Source organism: Mytilus californianus, unplaced genomic scaffold, assembly GCF_021869535.1.
Source record: "Mytilus californianus isolate M0D057914Y unplaced genomic scaffold, xbMytCali1.0.p SCAF_2, whole genome shotgun sequence".
In the NCBI taxonomy this organism is placed as follows: Eukaryota; Metazoa; Mollusca; class Bivalvia; order Mytilida; family Mytilidae; genus Mytilus; species Mytilus californianus.
This window is the reverse complement of record NW_026262668.1, coordinates 23,321,825-23,339,977: the sequence shown is the minus strand read 5'-3', so window position 1 is coordinate 23,339,977 and position 18,153 is coordinate 23,321,825. Positions and strand designations below refer to the sequence as shown.

Below are 18,153 nucleotides of genomic sequence, written 5' to 3'. Positions count from 1 at the left end.
GGTCTACTATATTTGGTGTATGGAATGATTGTAAGGTGTACATGTCTAGCGGGCAGGTGTCATCTGACCTTGACCTTATTTTCATGGTTCAGTGGTCAAAGTTAAGTTTTTGAGTTTTGGTCTTTTTTTCTAATACTATGTGCAATAGTTCAACTATATTTGGTATGTGCGTACCTTGCAGGGTCCTCATGCCCGTCAGACAGTTTTCACTTGACCTCGACCTCATTTCATGGATCAATGAACAAGGTTAAGTTTTGGTGGTCAAGTCCATATCTCAGATACTATAAGCAATAGGCCTAGTATATTTGGTGTATGGAAATATTTTATGATCTATTTGGCAGTCACGCAGGTTTTATTTGACCTTGACCTCATTTTCAAGGTTCATTGCTCAGTGTTAAGTTTTTGTGTTTTGGTCTGTTTTTCTTAAACTATAAGCAATAGGTCAACTCTATTTGTTGTATGGAAGAATTGTTAGCTGTACATGCCTGCCTAGCATGGTTCATCTGACCTTGACCTCATTTTCATGGTTCATTGGTCAATGTTTAGTTTACTTGGTTAATGTTAAGTTTATGTGACAGTTGTAATAAAGCTTTATATTTAGGACTATCAACATAATATCAATGATTAGTAAAGAAGGCGAGACATTTCAGCGTGTGCACTCTTGTCTTGATCTTTGTTATAACATTCATCAATCTATCAAGTTTACATCTGAAGTTTCAAATGAGAAAATTGTGTTTCTCGACATCACCATAACTTTACAAAATGGAGTCATGACAACCGACCTTCACACAAACACCAATTTCTCTTTCCGAAGAGTTGTTACCCAAAACACTGTTCCCGAAGCATTCCGTACAGCCAAGCTATCAGGTTAAAGCGGATTTGCTCATCAGAATCAAAATTATACCACCGTTTGGGACAACTCAGACAGCAACTTAAATCAAGAGGTAATAAGGACAAAAACACTTTCTGTAAAGCAAAAAAAAAGACCGAACAAACCTACTTGAATACAAAGAAAAGACAGCCCAAACAAATAAAATTCTGTTTGTTGTCAGCTTTCATCCTGACCTGACAAATCTTTCATCTATTGTCCACAAACACTGGCGTCTTATTGAAAATGATCCTTCCTTAAAAGAGATTTTTCCCAACACCTCCTGTCATGGCTAACCGCAGAGTCGCAGACCCAAAAACCTCAAAGATATTCTAGTTACATCGAAAATATCTAAACAAGAGACATCGAAAATAGGAGGATATAAACCATGCGGAAGAGGCAACTGTAAGTGCTGCAAAGTTATGAAAGTCACCAACATTGAAACCCAATTCATCAACACAGTCACAAAAAATAAATACAACATATTTATAACATCCAATTGCAAAACGCAAAATTGTATTTATGTTCTAATGTGTGCATGGAATTTGCAAGGTGCAATATATTGGTGAAACAGAAACACCATTCAACATCCGACTGAATAACCATTGGTCATTTTATACAAAAGAAAGAAACTGCCCTTTCACATGACATCTTTTAAGAGAAGAGCATGATTTTGAAAACGTCACATTTCAAATCATTGAGAAAAACCAAAATTGAGACACGCAAGGGAGACAAAAGAGAGAGAGATTTTGGATTCACCAGTTACGGACTCTTGAACCTGATGGACTCCATGAAAGAGACGAGAAAAAATTTAAAATCAAATCAAAACAATAATCTTGAAATCTGTACAATTATACAACATCAATAAATATTTTAAACTTTTATTCCAACTGCGTGTAGTTAAAGCTACAAAAATATTTTTATGCCCCCGCCGAAGTGGAGGGCATTAAGTTTTACCTTTGTCCGTCTGTCCGTACGTCCGAAAATTGGTTTCTGTTCTCTATTACTCTAACTTAAGTTTGCCTCAACCAAATGTTATCAAACTTATACACAATGCTTATTACCACAAAACACAGATCAAGTTTGAATTTTGGTGGCATCACTTTTACCGTTCAAGAGTTATGCCCCTTTACAAATGGAAAAATTACTGAATTTTTCATTTCTGTTCTCTAACTTTAGTTTGCCTCAACCAAATGTTATGAAACTTATCCACAATGTTTGTTACCACAAAACACAGATCAAGTTTGAATTTTGGTGGTGTCACTTTTTACCGTTCTAGAGTTATGCCCCTTAACAAATAGAAAAATGGCTAAATTTTTCATTTTTTTTTCTAAAAATATCAATAATGTCATTATTCAAGTAATTTTTATACAACCGCAAAAAAATTTTTGCGGTCATATATTGGTATCACATCGTCAGCGTCAGCGTCGTCCTAAGACATTTGGTTTCTGGACAATAACTTTAGCAAATGTAAATAGAAATCTATGAAATTTCAACACAAGGTTTATAACCACAAAAGGAAGGTTTGGATTGATTTTGGGGTTATAGTCCTAACAGTTTAGGAATTAGGGGCCAAAAAGGGACCCAAATAAGCATTTTTCTAGTTTCCAGACAATAACTTGTGGAACGGTGTATGGATCTCTCTGAAATTATACCACAAGTTTCCATACCACAAAGCAATGGTTAGGATTGGCTTTGGGGGGTTATGGCTCAAACCATTTAGGAATTAGGGGCAAAAAAGGGGGGAAAACAATGGTTTCCTGGTTAATGGACAATAAAAAAAAAGTATAATGTTATGTTTGGATTACCTCCCTTATACTGCTTTTAAATTATGTATAAAGAAATGTTGTATTGTCTTGAGGTGATTAGCTGTCAATTTATTTTTAGAAGTTACTATTTAAAAATGCTGATTAAGGAATATTAATTTTAGCCATGATTTTGTATGTCATTTTCTATTTTAAGACTTTTATTATGTATTTAAATGGATAATTATGGTTGCAAACTCCATTGGAAATTTTAAAAAAAAATTGTGAGGTGGGGACAATTTTTTCTCATTTCAGATTTCAGAAATTAAAAAGGAAATTTCTTCAAATATTTTTTGCCAAAAAAAGGGGGTACAGTTTTTTTTTTTTGAGGGGGGGGGGGGGGGTTTTGTCAGTTTGCAACAGCATAGTGTATTGCACAAAAGCAAAAAATTGAATATAAATTCAAATCATATAACCAATTCTAAGTTCTTTGACTACAGTTATTCTGTGTCAAAAACCTATTATGTGTCAAATATTTAATTACAATCCAAATTCAGACCTGTATCAAGCGCGAATATTGTGTCCATTTTTGCCCCAACTGTTCAGGGTTGGACCTGTGCAGTCATATCCAGCTGCGCTCGGCGAAGCAATTTATTAAACTTGGAGTTATCTTCCTTTGTCCATGATTATAGTTGAATCAACTACAATCAATGCTTTATACAATACAATGTTTAATTTTACCTTCCACTGATAAAACACAGATCAAGTTGAATATGGGTAGTGTCACTTTAACCATTATTGAGTTATGCCCCTTTATAAATCGAAAAATTGCAAAATTTTTAGTCTACGTTCTGTAACTTAAGTTTGCCCCAACCAAGACAAACATGAAACCTATACTTATTACCACAAAACTAAGATAATTACAAATTTGAGTAGCGTCACTTTTATTGTTCTTGAGTTATGTCCCTTTATAATATTGTACATTTGCCACTGGACGTTAAGCAACCAACAATCAATCAATATAATATTGTATGCTAACGGGGGCATCATCTGTGTCCATGGGGACACATTCTCCATTTATTTGTCATGCATCCGATTTCACCAGGATAGATGCACATGCCTGATGAAGCTAGTTTGTCTAGCGAAATATTGTATATATCTATTTAAAATCTAATAGAACTTTTTTAATGTATCAATTAGCATCTTTAAGTTAGACATTTATACATATATATATATATATATATATATATATATATATATATACATATTTCTGAAAATTAAACCCAACAGTGTTAGAATTAATGCTGTTGTCCCTCAACAGGATTTGAACTGACACACCTTTGATACACTACAGCACCAATCGCTTAGCCTCATGTCCAGCTCTCTATATATATTTGTTATTGTATCCAACACTCTAGGAGGTGTGGTTTTATTGCATTCACCTTGTCTGCCTGACCCTTTGTTCCCTGTCTGTTCATTCATTTTATCCGTTTGTCCAAAAAATATTTCTGTCACATTTAACTCAGGTACTACTGACAATGACTGAGTATTATGACCTTAATTTTGGGTATAGCATGGTGTTAACCAGACATTATATGGTTATTTCAGGATAATATATCAATATATTGATGTAATGTGTCATAATTTTAACAGGAAACACATCATTGTAATTGTCACTTTAAATGTACTTAGACAAAACATACCTACAAACTAAACAAGGTATATATATAGGAATTATCTTGTCCATTTGTCAGTCAGTCTGTCCACTTTGAGCCCTGAGCATAACTGTTGTACTGTACAACTTAGGTTGACCAACCTAGGGTTAATGTTGGTGCCTTCAAACATGTTTAACCCCGCCACATTCTATATGTGCCTGTTCCAAGTCTGAGGTGCCTTGGTCAGTGGTTGTCGATTGTTCATGTCTGTCATATTTGTTTTTCTTAAATTGTTTTGTTATTAATTAGGCCGTTAGTTTTCTCAATTGAATTGTTTCATATTATTCATGGTGGAGTCTTTTAAAGCTGAATATATGGTATAGGTTTTTATACGACCGCAAAATTTTTGCGGTTGTATTTTGGTATGACGTTGGCGTCGTCGTTGTCATCGTCGTCCGTCAAATTGGTCCACCTTGAGGTTTAAAGGGTCCAAAATTGAACTTTATTTGATTTCATTAAAAATTGAATTCTTGGGGTTCTTTGATATGCTGAATCTAACCATGTATTTAGATTTTGGATATTGGAATACCACAAAGGGATGGTAAGAATTGTCTTTGGGAGTTATGGCTCAAACCGTTAAGGAATAAGTTGCAAAAGTTTCCAGGTTAATGGACAATTACTTAAGTACAAAACATAATTTAAAAGGCAGTGTAAGGTTGGTAATTGAAACTCATTTGAATATCTCACCTAAACTGCTTTTAAATTATGTATATTGGAAATTTGCCAAAAACTTTGTTATTAATAAATTCCATTGGAAATTTGCCAATAACTTTAGTTTAATGAACTTCATTGGAAATTTGCCAATATAAAATGTTGCTGATGAAGCTTTTTTGTTTATCTCACCTAAACTGCTTTTGAATTATGTATATTGGAAATTTGCCAAAAACTTTATTATTAATAAATTCCATTGGAAATTTGCCAATATTTGCCAATAACTTTAGTTTAATAAACTTCATTGCATTTTTTCTAGTTTCCAGACAATAACTTGTGTGTAAGTGTATGGATCTCTCTAAAATTGTACTACAAGGTTCCATACCACAAAGGGAAGGCTGGGATTGAGTTTGGGGGTAATTACTCCAAGGACGAGGGGGGGTGCGAAAAGTTTGGGGGGAGGGGGGATTTTTTTTCCAATTTTTTGGGGTTCATATTATTTTTCTTCAAAGTTTTTGTAATCTTCAATTGCACAGTATTGCGCAATAGCAAGAAATCTTCAATTGCACAGTATTGCGCAATTTCACAGTATTGTACAATAGCAAGAAATCTTCAATTGCACAGTATTGCGCAATAGCAAGAAATCTTTAATTGCACAGTATTGCGCAATAGCACAGTATTGCGCAACAACACAGTATTGCGCAAAAGCACAGTATTGCACAATAGCACAGTATTGCACAATAGCACAGTATTGCGCAATAGCAAGAAATCTTCAATTACACAGTATTGCGCAATAGCAAGAAATCTTTAATTGCACAGTATTGCGCAATAGCAAGAAATCTTCAATTACACAGTATTGCGCAATAGCAAAAAATCTTCAATTGCACAGTATTGCGCAGTAGCAAGAAATCTTCAATTGCACAGTATTGTGCAATAGCAAGAAATCTTCAATTGAAAATAAATACAAATCTTTTAACCAATTTCAATGGGATTAATTTAAAGTCTTTAATTTTTGGGGGTTCTTACCTTGTATTACTTTTTAGCTCACCTGGCCCAAAGGGCTAAGTGAGCTTTTCTCATCACTTGGCGTCCGTCGTCCGTCGTCGTCGTCCATCGTCGTTAACTTTTACAATAATCTTCTCCTCTGAAACTACTGGGCCAAATTTGACCAAACTTGGCCACACTCATCATTGGGGTATCTAGTTTAAAAAATGTGTCCGGTGACCCGGCCAACCAACCAAGATGGCTGCCATGGCTAAAAATAGAACATAGGGGTAAAATGTAGATTTTGGCTTATATCTCTGAAACCAGAGCATTTAGAGCAAATCTGACTTGGGGGTAAAATTGTTTATCAGGTCAAGATCTATCTGCCCTGAAATTTTCAGATGAATCGGACAACCTGTTGTTGGATTGCTGCCCCTGAATTGGTAATTTTAAGGAAATTTTGCCGTTTTTGGTTATTATCTTGAATATTATTATAGATAGAGATAAACTGTAAACAGCAATAATGTTCAGCAAAGTAAGATCTACAAATAAGTCAACTTGACTAAAATGGTCAGTTGACCCCTTAAGGAGTTATTGCCCTTTATAGTCAATTTTTAACCATTTTTCGTAAATTTTTGTAATCTTTTACAATAATCTTCTCCTCTGAAACTACTAAGACAAATTTAACCAAACTTGTCCACAATCATCATTAGGGTATCTAGTTTAAAAAATGTGTCCGATGACCCCGCCCGCGAACCAAGATGGCCGACATGGCTAAAAAATAGTACATAGGGTAAAATGCAGTTTTTATACGACCGCAAAAAAATTTTTGTGGTCGTATATTGGTATGACGTTGGTGTCGTCGTTCGGCGTCGTCGTCCGAAGACGAATTAGTTTTCGCACTCTAACTTTAGTTTAAGTGAATGGATCTCTATGAAATTTTACCATAAGGTTCAATACCACAAAAGGAAGGTGGGGATTGATTTTGGGGGTTATGGTACTAACAGTTAAGGAATTAGGGGCCAAAAAGGGGCCAAAAATAAGCATTTTCTAGTTTCCAGACAATAACTGTGGAATGGTGTATGGATCTCTCTGAAATTATACTACAAGTTTCCATACCACAAAGGGATGGTTAGGATTTGCTTTGGGGGGTTATGGCTCAAACCGTTTAAGAATTAGGGGCAAAAAAGGGGGAAAAACAAGGTTGTCCTGGTTAATGGACAAATACTTTAGTACAAAACATAATTTAAAGCAGTGTAAGGGAGATAAATCAAATACATCATTGAAATTATCTCCCTTACACTGCTTTTAAATTATGTATAAAGTAATGGTTAATGAACAATTAAGATAATTTAAAACAGTGTAAGGGAGGTAATCCAAATACAACGTTTTGGTTACTTCCCTTACACTGCTTTTAAATTGTGTTTAAAGAAATGCATATTTATAAAGGAAGACCAGTAAAAATATCTGCAAATGTTGCATCTTTTTTTTTCACAAAAAAATCCATATGAAAGATTTGACACTATATTTTAAATTCTATTATAAAATAGATTAAGTTAGCACTATGGTAAATTTAAATGGGTAATTATGGTTGCAAACTCCATTGGAAATTTGAATTGAGATTATGACCATATCTTGAGGGAAAGAATTTTTTTGGGGAAAAAAGGGGGGGGGGGTAAAAAGAAATTGTGGGGGGTCAATTTTTTCTCATTTCAGATTTCAGAAATTAAAAAGAATTATTCTTCAAATATTATTTTTTTTTCAAATTTCAAATATTGAAAAATTTCAAGAAGTAATCTTTAATTGGACAGTATGGCGCATTAGATTTGTAAAATCTTTGACCACATTTAATTATTTGTTATGCCGAATCTAACCGTGTATTTAGATTTTTAATTTTGGGTCCAGTTTTCAAATTGGTCTACATTAAGGTCCAAAGGGTCCAAAATTAAACTTTGTTTGATTTTAACAAAAAATGAATATATGGGGTTCTTTGATATGCTAAATCTAATCATGTATTTAGATTTTTGATTTTTGGCCCAGTTTTCAAGTTGGTCCAAATTGGGGCCCAAATAAAACTTTGTTTGATTTCAACAAAAATTGAATATATGGGGGTTCTTTGATATGCTGAATGTAACCATGTACTTAGATTTTTTATTTGTGGACCCCGCTATCAAATTGGTTCATATTGAGGTCAAAAGGGTCCAAAATTAAACTTTGTTTGATTTCATCAAAAATTGAATTATTGGGGTTCTTTGATATGTCAAATCTAACCGTGTATTTAGATTTTTAATTTTGGGTCCCGTTTTTAAATTGGTCTACATTAAGGTCCAAAGGGTCCAAAATTAAACTTAGTTTGATTTTAACAAAAATTGAATTCTTGGGGTTCTTTGATATGCTGAATCTAAACATGTGTTTAGATTTTTTATTATGGGCCCAGTTTTCAAGTTGGTCTAAGTTGGGGTCCAAAATTAAACTTTGTTTGATTTCAATAAAAATTGAATATATGGGGTTCTTTGATATGCTGAATCTAAACATGTATTAAGATTTTAGATTTTTGGCCCAGTTTTCAAGTTGGTCCAAATTGGGGTCCAAAATTAAACTTTGTTTGATTTCAACAAAAATTGAATATATGGGGTTCTTTGATATGCTGAATCTTACCATGTATTTAGATTTTTTATTTGTGGGCCCGCTATCAAATGGGTTCATATTGAGGTCAAAAGGATCCAAAATTAAACTTTGTTTGATTTCATCAAAAATTGAATTATTGGGGTTCTTTGATATGCCAAATCTAACCGTGTATTTAGATTTTTAATTTTAGGTCCCGTTTTTTAAATTGGTCTACATTAAGGTCCAAAGGGTCCAAAATTAAACTTAGTTTGATTTTAACAAAAATTGATTTCTTGGGGTTCTTTGATATGCTGAATCTAAACATGTGTTTAGATTTTTGATTATGGGCCCAGTTTTCAAGTTGGTCCAAGTTGGGGTCCAAAATTAAACTTTGTTTGATTTCAACAAAAATTGAATATATGGGGTTCTTTGATATGCTGAATCTAACCATGTATTTTGATTTTGGACATTGGACCATAATAGGTAAATTAAAAAAATTCAAGTTCTTAGACCACATTCTTTCTGTGTCAGAAACCTATGCTGTGTCAAATATTTAATCACAATCCAAATTCAGAGCTGTATCAAGCTTGAATGTGGTGTCCATACTTGCCCCAACTGTTCAGAGTTCGACCTCTGCGGTCGTATCAAGCTGCGCCCAGCGAAGCATTTTATTGGCTCATATCTTTAAACCAAAGCATTTAGAGCAAATCTGACGAGGATAAAATTGTTCATTAGGTCAAGATCTATCTGCCCTGAAATTTTCAGACCAATCAGGCAATACGTTGTTGGGTTGCTGCCCCTGAATTGGTAATTTTAAGGAAATTTTGCCGTTTTTGGTTATTATCTTGAATATTATTATAGATAGAGATAAACTGTAAACAGCAATAATGTTCAGCAAAGTAAGATCTACAAATAAGTCAACTTGACCAAAATGGTCAGTTGACCCCTTAAGGAGTTATTGCCCTTTAAAGTCAATTTTTAACCATTTTTCGTAAATTTTTGTAATTTTTTACAAAAATCTTCTCCTCTGAAACTACTAAGACAAATTTAACCAAACTTGTCCACAATCATCATTAGGGTATCTAGTTTAAAAAATGTGTCCGATGACCCTACCCGCGAACCAAGATGGCTGACATGGCTAAAAAATAGTACATAGGGTAAAATGCAGTTTTTGGCTCATATCTCTGAAACCAAAGCATTTAGAGCAAATCTGATGAGGATAAAATTATTCATTAGGTCAAGATCTATCTGCCCTAAAATTTTCAGACCAATCAGGCAACACGTAATGTACAGCAAAGTTAGATCTACAAATAAGGCAACATGACCAAAATTGTCAATTGACCCTTTAAGGAGTTATTGCCCTGTATAGTCAATTTTTATACGACCGCAAACAAATTTTTGTGGTCGTATATTGGTATGACGTTGGCGTTGTCGTCCAGCGTCGTCGTCGTCGTCCGAAGACACATTAATTTTCGCACTCTAACTTTAGTTTAAGTGAATGGATCTCAATGAAATTTTACCATAAGGTTCAATACCACAAAAGGAAGGTGGGGATAGATTTTGGGGGTTATGGTACCAACAGTTAAGGAATTAGGGGCCAAAAAGGGGCCAAAAATAAGGATTTTTGTGACTTCCAGACATAACTTGTGTGTAAGTGTATGGATCTCTCTGACATTGTACCACAAGGTTCCTTATCACAAAGGGATTGCTGGGATTGATTTTGGGGGTAATTGCCTCCAAATTTTAGGAATTAGGGGCTAAAAAGGGGCAAAAAATAAGCATTTTTCTAGTTTCATGACAATAACTTGTGTGTAAGTCTATGGATCTCTCTGACATTGTATCACAAGGTTCCATATCACAAAGGGAATGCTGGGATTGATTTTGGGGGTAATTGCCTCCAAATTTTAGGAATTAGGGGCAGAAAAGGGGCAAAAAACAAGCATTTTTCTAGTTTCAGGACAATAACTTGTGTGTAAGTGTATGGATCTTTATGAAATTGTACTACAAGGTTCCTTATCACAAAGGGAAAGCTGGAATTGAGTTTGGGGGTAATTGCCCAAAAAGTTTAGTAATAAGGGGCCAAAAAGGGACCAAAAATAAGCATTTTTCTAGTTTCCAGACAATAACTTGTGTTCAAGTGTATGGATCTCTCTGAAATTGTACTGCAAGGTACCATATCACAAAGGGAAGGCTGGGATTGATTTTGGGGGTAATTCCCTCAAAATTTTAGTAATTAGGGGCCATAAAAGGGCAAAAAAACAAGCATTTTTCTAGTTTCAGGACAATAACTTGTGTGTAAGTGTATGGATCTTTATGAAATTGTACTGCAAGGTTCCATATCACAAAGGGAAAGCTGGGTTTGAGTTTGGGGGTAATTGCCCTAAACGCTTAGGAATTTGGGGCCAAAAAAACAAGCATTTTTCTGGTTTCCAGACAATAACTTGTGTTCAAGTGTATGGATCTCTCTGAAATTGTACTGCAAGGTACCATACCACAAAGTGAAGGCTGGGATTGAGCTTGGGGGTGATGAATCATAAGGGGGTTTAAAAAATTTGGGGGGGAATTTTTTTTTTCCTTTTTTTTTCTTTAAAATTTTCCATTTTAAATTGGTTATTTCTGATTTATATATAAAAGCAAATAATAATGATATGGTCTGAATAGGTAAATTAAAAATTTTTAAGTTCTTAGACCACTTTCATTCTGTGTCAGAAACCTATGCTGTGTCAAATATTTAATTACAATCCAAATTCAGTGCTGTATCAAGCTTGAATGTTGTGTCCATACTTGCCCCAACTGTTCAGGGTTCGACCTCTGCGGTCGTATCAAGCTGCGCCCCAGCGGAGCATTTTATTTACAATTTTCATAAATTTTGTAAATTTTTGTAAATTTTTACAAAGTATTTTCCACTGTAACTACCGGGTATAAGTTCATTATAGATAGAGATAATAGTAAGGAGCAAGAATGTTCAGTAAAGTAAGATCTACAAACACATCACCATCACCAAAACACAATTTTTCATGAATCCATCTGTGTCCTTTGTTTAATATGCACATAGACCAAGGTGAGCGACACAGGCTCTTTAGAGCCTCTAGTTTGGATATTGGGCCCCATTTTTAAATTGGTCTACATTGAGGTCAAAAGGGTCCAAAATTAAACTTTGTTTGATTTCATCAAAAACTGAATTATTGCGGCTGTATGCATATCATATGCTGAATCTTATTGTGCATTTAGATTTTTTATTTTGGGCCCGGTTTTCAAATTAGTTCATATTAAGGTTTGAAGGGTCCAAAATTAAACTTTTGATTGATTTCAACTAAAATTAAATTTTTGGTGTTTTTTTATATGCTGAATCTAACCATGTTGTTAGATTTTGGATATCAGACCATTCTAGGTAAAATGAATGTCCCATTTCAAATTTTTAAGCTCTTTGACCACATTTATCTTGTGTCAGAAACCTATATTATGTCAAAAATTTTATCACAATCCAAATTCAGACAGTATCAAGCTTGAATATTGTGTCCAAACTTGCCCCAACTGTTCAAGGTTCGACCTTGGCGGTCGTATCAGGCTGCGCTCTGCGAAGCATTTTATTCTCATTGTTGAAGGAGTACAGTTGCCTATTTTTTTGGTGGAAAATTCTCTCATTTGCAATCATACCACATCTCCTTATTTTTATATTGGTATGCAAATGCATCAGGGGAAGGCAGTGTGTCACATACCAAAATCAGGTCACTGTGACATTGACTTTGACCTTTGACCCCTATGATAGTAAAATCTTGTCTGATTTGTGTCAGGGGTTTAACTGTTGTACTGTAGAACTTAGGTTGACCAGACTAAGTAGGTAGATGCATTGAATAAACTTATACAGATTGCAAATAAATGTAAGGTTAAGTAACCTAATAATATGGTTGTAAATAGATCAAAAGGTAACTGTACTAAAAGTAGTTTTTCAGACTGGTAACTTTTGTCTTCCTTTCTTGAAACTTATACCCATGGAATATATAGGGAAGGGGGTGAAGGCTATTGATTTTGTGGTTGATATATCTAGGTCAAAGGGCATAGTTACTTAAAATAGAAAATTTTTGAAAATATTGTTTCCAGATGGTAATTTGAGTTTCTCTTGCGTTATTGGAATGAAACTTATACAGATGGACGATAAAGGGAAGGGAAAGAAACTTATTAATTTTGGAGTCAAATGTCAATGTTACTGTTACTGAGTGGTGTTTTCTTCAATTCCTTTGTCCATATCATAAACTTTAATATGTATGATGGCTTAACCTAGGCTGAGACAATTTCACATGTGTGGTTAAACTTTAAGGGGTATTATTTTCCATAATATTTGTCTCCTTCGAATAGGGAAATATCCCTATTTTCACACAATTAAATTCCTCAGGATAGTTCTTAACAAGCATTTATTAACTCCATAGTTTTTATACCTATTGTCTTCTGTTCTTCAAAAAAGCACAAATGGCTAAGCCTAGTCAATTATTAAAAATAGCTCCATGTCCAATATCATTGCAGACCTCATTTTGAGGCATATTAGGGATATTGACCAAGATGAAAGTTTTGGGGAAACAGGAAAAGCCTATTATTTTGCAATCAATAGGTTAAAGGTCAAGGTTGCTGTTACTTAAACAGAAAATTCATGAAAAATGGCTTCCAGATGGTAATATTGAGTTTTTTTTGCTTGATCAGCATGAAACTTATTCTAAATATAGGGAAATGGAAGAAGCCTATTGATTTTAGGGTCAATAGGTCAAAGTTCAAAGTCTTACTTAAATAAAGATTTGTTGAAAAAAATGGTTTCTGGATGGTAGCTTCAGTTTCCCTTGCTTGATTGGAGTTCAGCTTGAATATGTAGGGAAGTGGAAGACAATTTTTGATTTTAGGGTCAACAGGCCCAATGATCAAGGTCACTGTTACAAATATAAATTATTTTTTAATATGGTTTTGGGATGGCATCCAACCATTGCCTACTTTGAATTATAACACATTTAAACAGGTAAAGAATTATAAGTAAATGAATAATAGTACATCTTTATTTGTCACTCCAAGCATACTCATATTTCAAGGCCTTGAGTTGATGTTTTCTCTCAAATATTAGGCAGTTTACAGAACCACAGTTGCCAGTGCCAGCTTCTTACTCGATGATAAAGTTAGGAGGCTATATTGCCAAATACTTGAAATAATCCCATCAGTTTTCTTAAGAAATTGGTTATGGATGTTGCAGTCATTTTTTGATTAAGTCCGTTTTAAGATTGATTTTTACGATTTTTTTTCGTTTTGCCTATTATCTTGCAAACTAAAATAGATAAAGAGAAACATTGACTAGACAAATTTACCAGCAAGACTATGTCTACAAATAAAGCAGCATGTCGGAAATAGTCAGCTCTTTCTATGAGTTATTGCCGTTGAATGATGGTTTGTTACCAAATGTTTTGTGATTTTACCTATTATCTTAAAAACTATTTATATAAATAGAGGGAAACTTAAAAATGCAAAAATGATCAGTAAGACAACATCTTCATGTGGGATAGCATGGCCGAAATTGTCAGTTGACTCTTCAATGAAGTAATTGCCTTTAGAGACGATTTTTACCATTTTTTATACGCCCGAAACGGGCGTTTACGGGACATATTATGGTATACCGTTGTCCGTCTGTCCATCGTCCATCCGTCGTCAACATGTCGGACATTAACTCAAAAACGCTTTAACCAATTTGCATAAAACTTTGGTGAATTGTTTATATCTATTGACGTGAGCTCCCTTTCGTTTTTTATAAATTTTAGATTTTACGTTTCCGAGTTATGGGGTTTTATTCATTAAAAAAAGGGGGATTTTCCAGTTTTCGGACAATAACTCAAGAATGCTTTCACCAACTTGCAAGAAACTGAGGTGAATTGTTTATATCTATTGACATGAGCTTCCTTTCGATTTTATCAATTTTAGATTTTACGTTTCCGAGTTATGGGGTTTTATTCATTAAAAAAAGGGGGATTTTTCCAGTTTTCGGACAATAATCAATAATCCTTAACAACTTGCAAGAAATTGTGGTGAATTGTTTATATCAATTGACATGAGCTCCCTTTCGATTTTTATATATTTTAGATTTTACATTTCCGAGTTCATTATTCATATTCATAAAAAAAGGGGGATTTTCCAGTTTTGGTAAAAAAATCAAAAATGCTTTCAGCAGTTCTTATGAAACTTTGGTGAATTGTTTATATCTATTGATGTAAGCTCCGTTTAGAATTTTATAAATTTTTCATTTATCATTTCTGAGTTATGGGGTTTTATTCATTAAAAAAGGGGGAATTTTTCGGACAATAACTCAAAAATGCTGTCAGCAATTCTCATGAAACTTTGGTGAATTGTTTATATCTATTGATGTAAGCTCCCTTTACATTTTCATAAATTTCTAATATGACATTGTTAATTAATTGAACTTTATTTGTTTATAGTCTGACAACAGATTTATTAAGTATTGCGCAACAGCACAGTGTATTGCACAACAGCAAGAAATCTTTAATTGAATATAAATTCAATTCATATAACCAATTTCTAGTTCTTTGACTTCATTTATTCAGAAACCTATAATATGTCAAATATTTAATTACAATCCAAATTCAGACCTGTATCAAGCTTGAATATTGTGTCCATTTTTGCCCCAACTGTTCAGGGTTGGACCTCTGCGGGCGTATCCAGCTGCGCTCAGCGAAGCAGTTTATTTAGGTTTATGTCTATTATTTTGAAAACCATAATAAATAGAGAGAAGCTTTTAATGGCAAAACTTATCAGTAAGACAAGATTAATACCAATAAGTCAAACATGGACAAAATGGTCAATCCCTAGTTGAAAAAAGTGACTTCTTATCGCTTATAGATATATATATATAGGAAGTATTACCCTTAGATTTTTACCAATTTTGGGCGTTTTTGTCTATTATCTTGAGAATTATAATAGATAGAGAGAAAATATAAATAGCAAAAATTATCAGCAAGATTATTTTCTACTACTAAATAAAAAAAGTAGATATCCTAAGTTGACTCCTTTTAGGGGATATTGCCCTAAGATAATTTTCTTTTGATTTTGCCTATTACCTAGAAATCTGTAATAGATATAGAGAAAATGTAACTAGCAAAATTCATTAGCAAATCTAGATCTATTTACAAGTCAACATTTCTAAAATTGTCGGTCAATTCCTTATAGGAGTGAATGCCCTTAAATTAGGATCTTTACACATCTTGGGCAAAAACTAAAGTAGCAAAAGAGAAAGAAACTTCAAACAGCAAAAATGATCAGCAAGACAAGATCTACAATTAAAATGATTAAGTCATATAGCTGAATTTGTCAGTCCAGTTATCATAGCAGTGAATGCCTTTAACTAATGATGATTTTTGTACCCATTTTGACATTTTTGGCAAAAACTGTAGTAGATGAGAAACTAAAATACAAAAAATAAAATTTTAGTCATGAATTATGAACTAGTCTATAATGTTGGAGAGTGACCATTGTTGATGATGCACATAGACCCAGGTGATCAACACAGGCATTTAGAACCTATAATTGTTATATCTATTCCATTTGTATTATTTTTTGTAATTTTGTCTATTCCAGGAGAAAATTTGTATAAGGTCAGTGTGGTTTTTACAAACATTGAATATGAAAACATCCAAGCTGAGTTAAAGAAAGTTGAAAGAGCTTTAACAGAAAAATTGCAAACAAGTTTTCCGAGATGCACAGTAAAAGTTTTAGACCATAAGTAAGTTTAAAAGTATTACATTATGCTAAGCAAAGTTTGTTATACTCAACCCCCCCCACCAAAAAAAAAATGAAAATAAATAAAAAATGGACTGAATCATTTGTGAATCATTTCAAAATAGGGGATGTGTATCAAATCCAAAGTCTTTAGACAAATAAAAACAGACAACCACAGGGCAAAAAAAAAACATAAATAAATAGGTATCAATGTTTAAAATATCATAAGAAGGAAATGTAGAGTACCTCAGTGATTTTCAAGTGTCTGTGAAAAGGGTGAAATTTTTGCTGACAATAACATTTACTAAATGTCTTCACTTTTTCCAAATCTTATTTAATCCAGACCTTGTTAGATATATTTATCACCAAGCTCAAAGGGCTGGAATAAGCTATTATCTGATCATGACTCGTGTAATTTTAACTGTTTGATTCCTAATCAAGAAATCTGTAATGATGTCATCTCTCCATAAAAACTAAAAGCACATTTTGCTTTTCTAGAGAAAACCATTTCGAAACACATCGCTTTGCTCATTATTGCAATAAAGACCTTGTGAGAACAATGAACATTTTATAGCTGTATTGCTGTAACCTTCTGTTACATTTTGTATGGCTTTTTGTATGCTAATAAGGCTTGTGATAGTATTGACAGAATTGTATACATATGTAATTGTATTTTCAATATCTATCTTGTTTTATGACCTTGTTTTATATGTTTGTTCTAAAAAAGTCATGTTTTATATTGATTTTTCAAGCTTCAAGTATTAAGAGGTTCAAATTGTTTTAAAAATTATATTTATAGGATGATTGATATTCCCCAACAGCAATTTATTAGATTTGGGTATTTGAATTGTATATATGTTAAGCTTGACTGGCTTTAACCTCTCTTAGATAAAGCTGTTTTATCATTCATTTAAGAGCAAATTATTGAACTTCAGAATAATTCAGAATAAGGCTGTTAATAATATCATTTTTTAAATTTTACATTGAGGTTCTGCAAAAGGAAATCACGAATTCACCAACATTCAAACTGACTCCATTTTCGGAAAATGACATCTGTAACAAACATAAGCTTTTAGCTACTTCTTTACAAGCAGAACCAAATACGATGAAAGTTCCAACTATGTACTGGTTTCCGAAGCTGCACAAAACACCTTACAAATATAGATTTATTTCGTCTTCAAGCCATTGTTCCACTACTAAACTGTCTATTCTACTTACTAGTACACTTGGTACAATCAAAAACCTGGTAATAGATTGTTCAAATAAGGCCTTTGAAAATAGTGGAATTAATTACTTTTGGAGTGTTAAAAATTCGTTGGAAGTACTTGATAAATTGCATGCTCATGTTGGTGATTTAGAATCTGTTCAAAGTTTTGATTTTTCTACCCTATATACCACTTTGCCTTATAATCTTATTAAGAAAAAATTCACACACCTAATTAAATGGGCATTTAAAAACTCAGAATGCAAATATATATGTTCTAACTCTTTCAGGTCATTTTTTAGTAACAACAGACAAAAGAACTATGTCAATTGGACCTGCTTTGATACGATTACTGCCCTTGAATTTTTACTAGACAACATTTTTGTTCGCTATGGAGATTCCGTATATCGTCAAGTTATCGGAATTCCAATGGGGACTAACTGTGCACCACTTATTGCGGACCTGTTTTTGTATTGTTATGAGTTACAATTTATGACTAAAATCAGCAAAGACCCATCGAAACAACATCTGATACTAAAATTTAATAACACTTTTAGATAATTGGATGATATATTGGCTCTCAATAATGATGACTTCAGTATGTACACTAAATATATTATC

General features: G+C 33.3%; 1 protein-coding gene and 1 long non-coding RNA gene across 2 annotated transcripts in view; both read left to right on the top strand.

Annotated features, from left to right (window-relative positions):
- Positions 1 to 18,153, top strand: part of LOC127729509 (uncharacterized) — a 186,925-nt gene that overhangs the window by 79,227 nt on the left and 89,545 nt on the right. The window contains exon 13 of the mRNA XM_052237342.1: positions 16,188 to 16,332. Within this exon, the coding sequence (XP_052093302.1) occupies positions 16,188 to 16,332 (145 nt within the window). The remainder of the gene's footprint in view (positions 1 to 16,187; positions 16,333 to 18,153) is intronic.
- LOC127729541 (uncharacterized) lies at positions 10,012 to 11,152 on the top strand. Its single transcript, XR_007994686.1, has 2 exons — positions 10,012 to 10,578; positions 10,902 to 11,152. It is a non-coding gene; the product is annotated as an uncharacterized LOC127729541 (long non-coding RNA).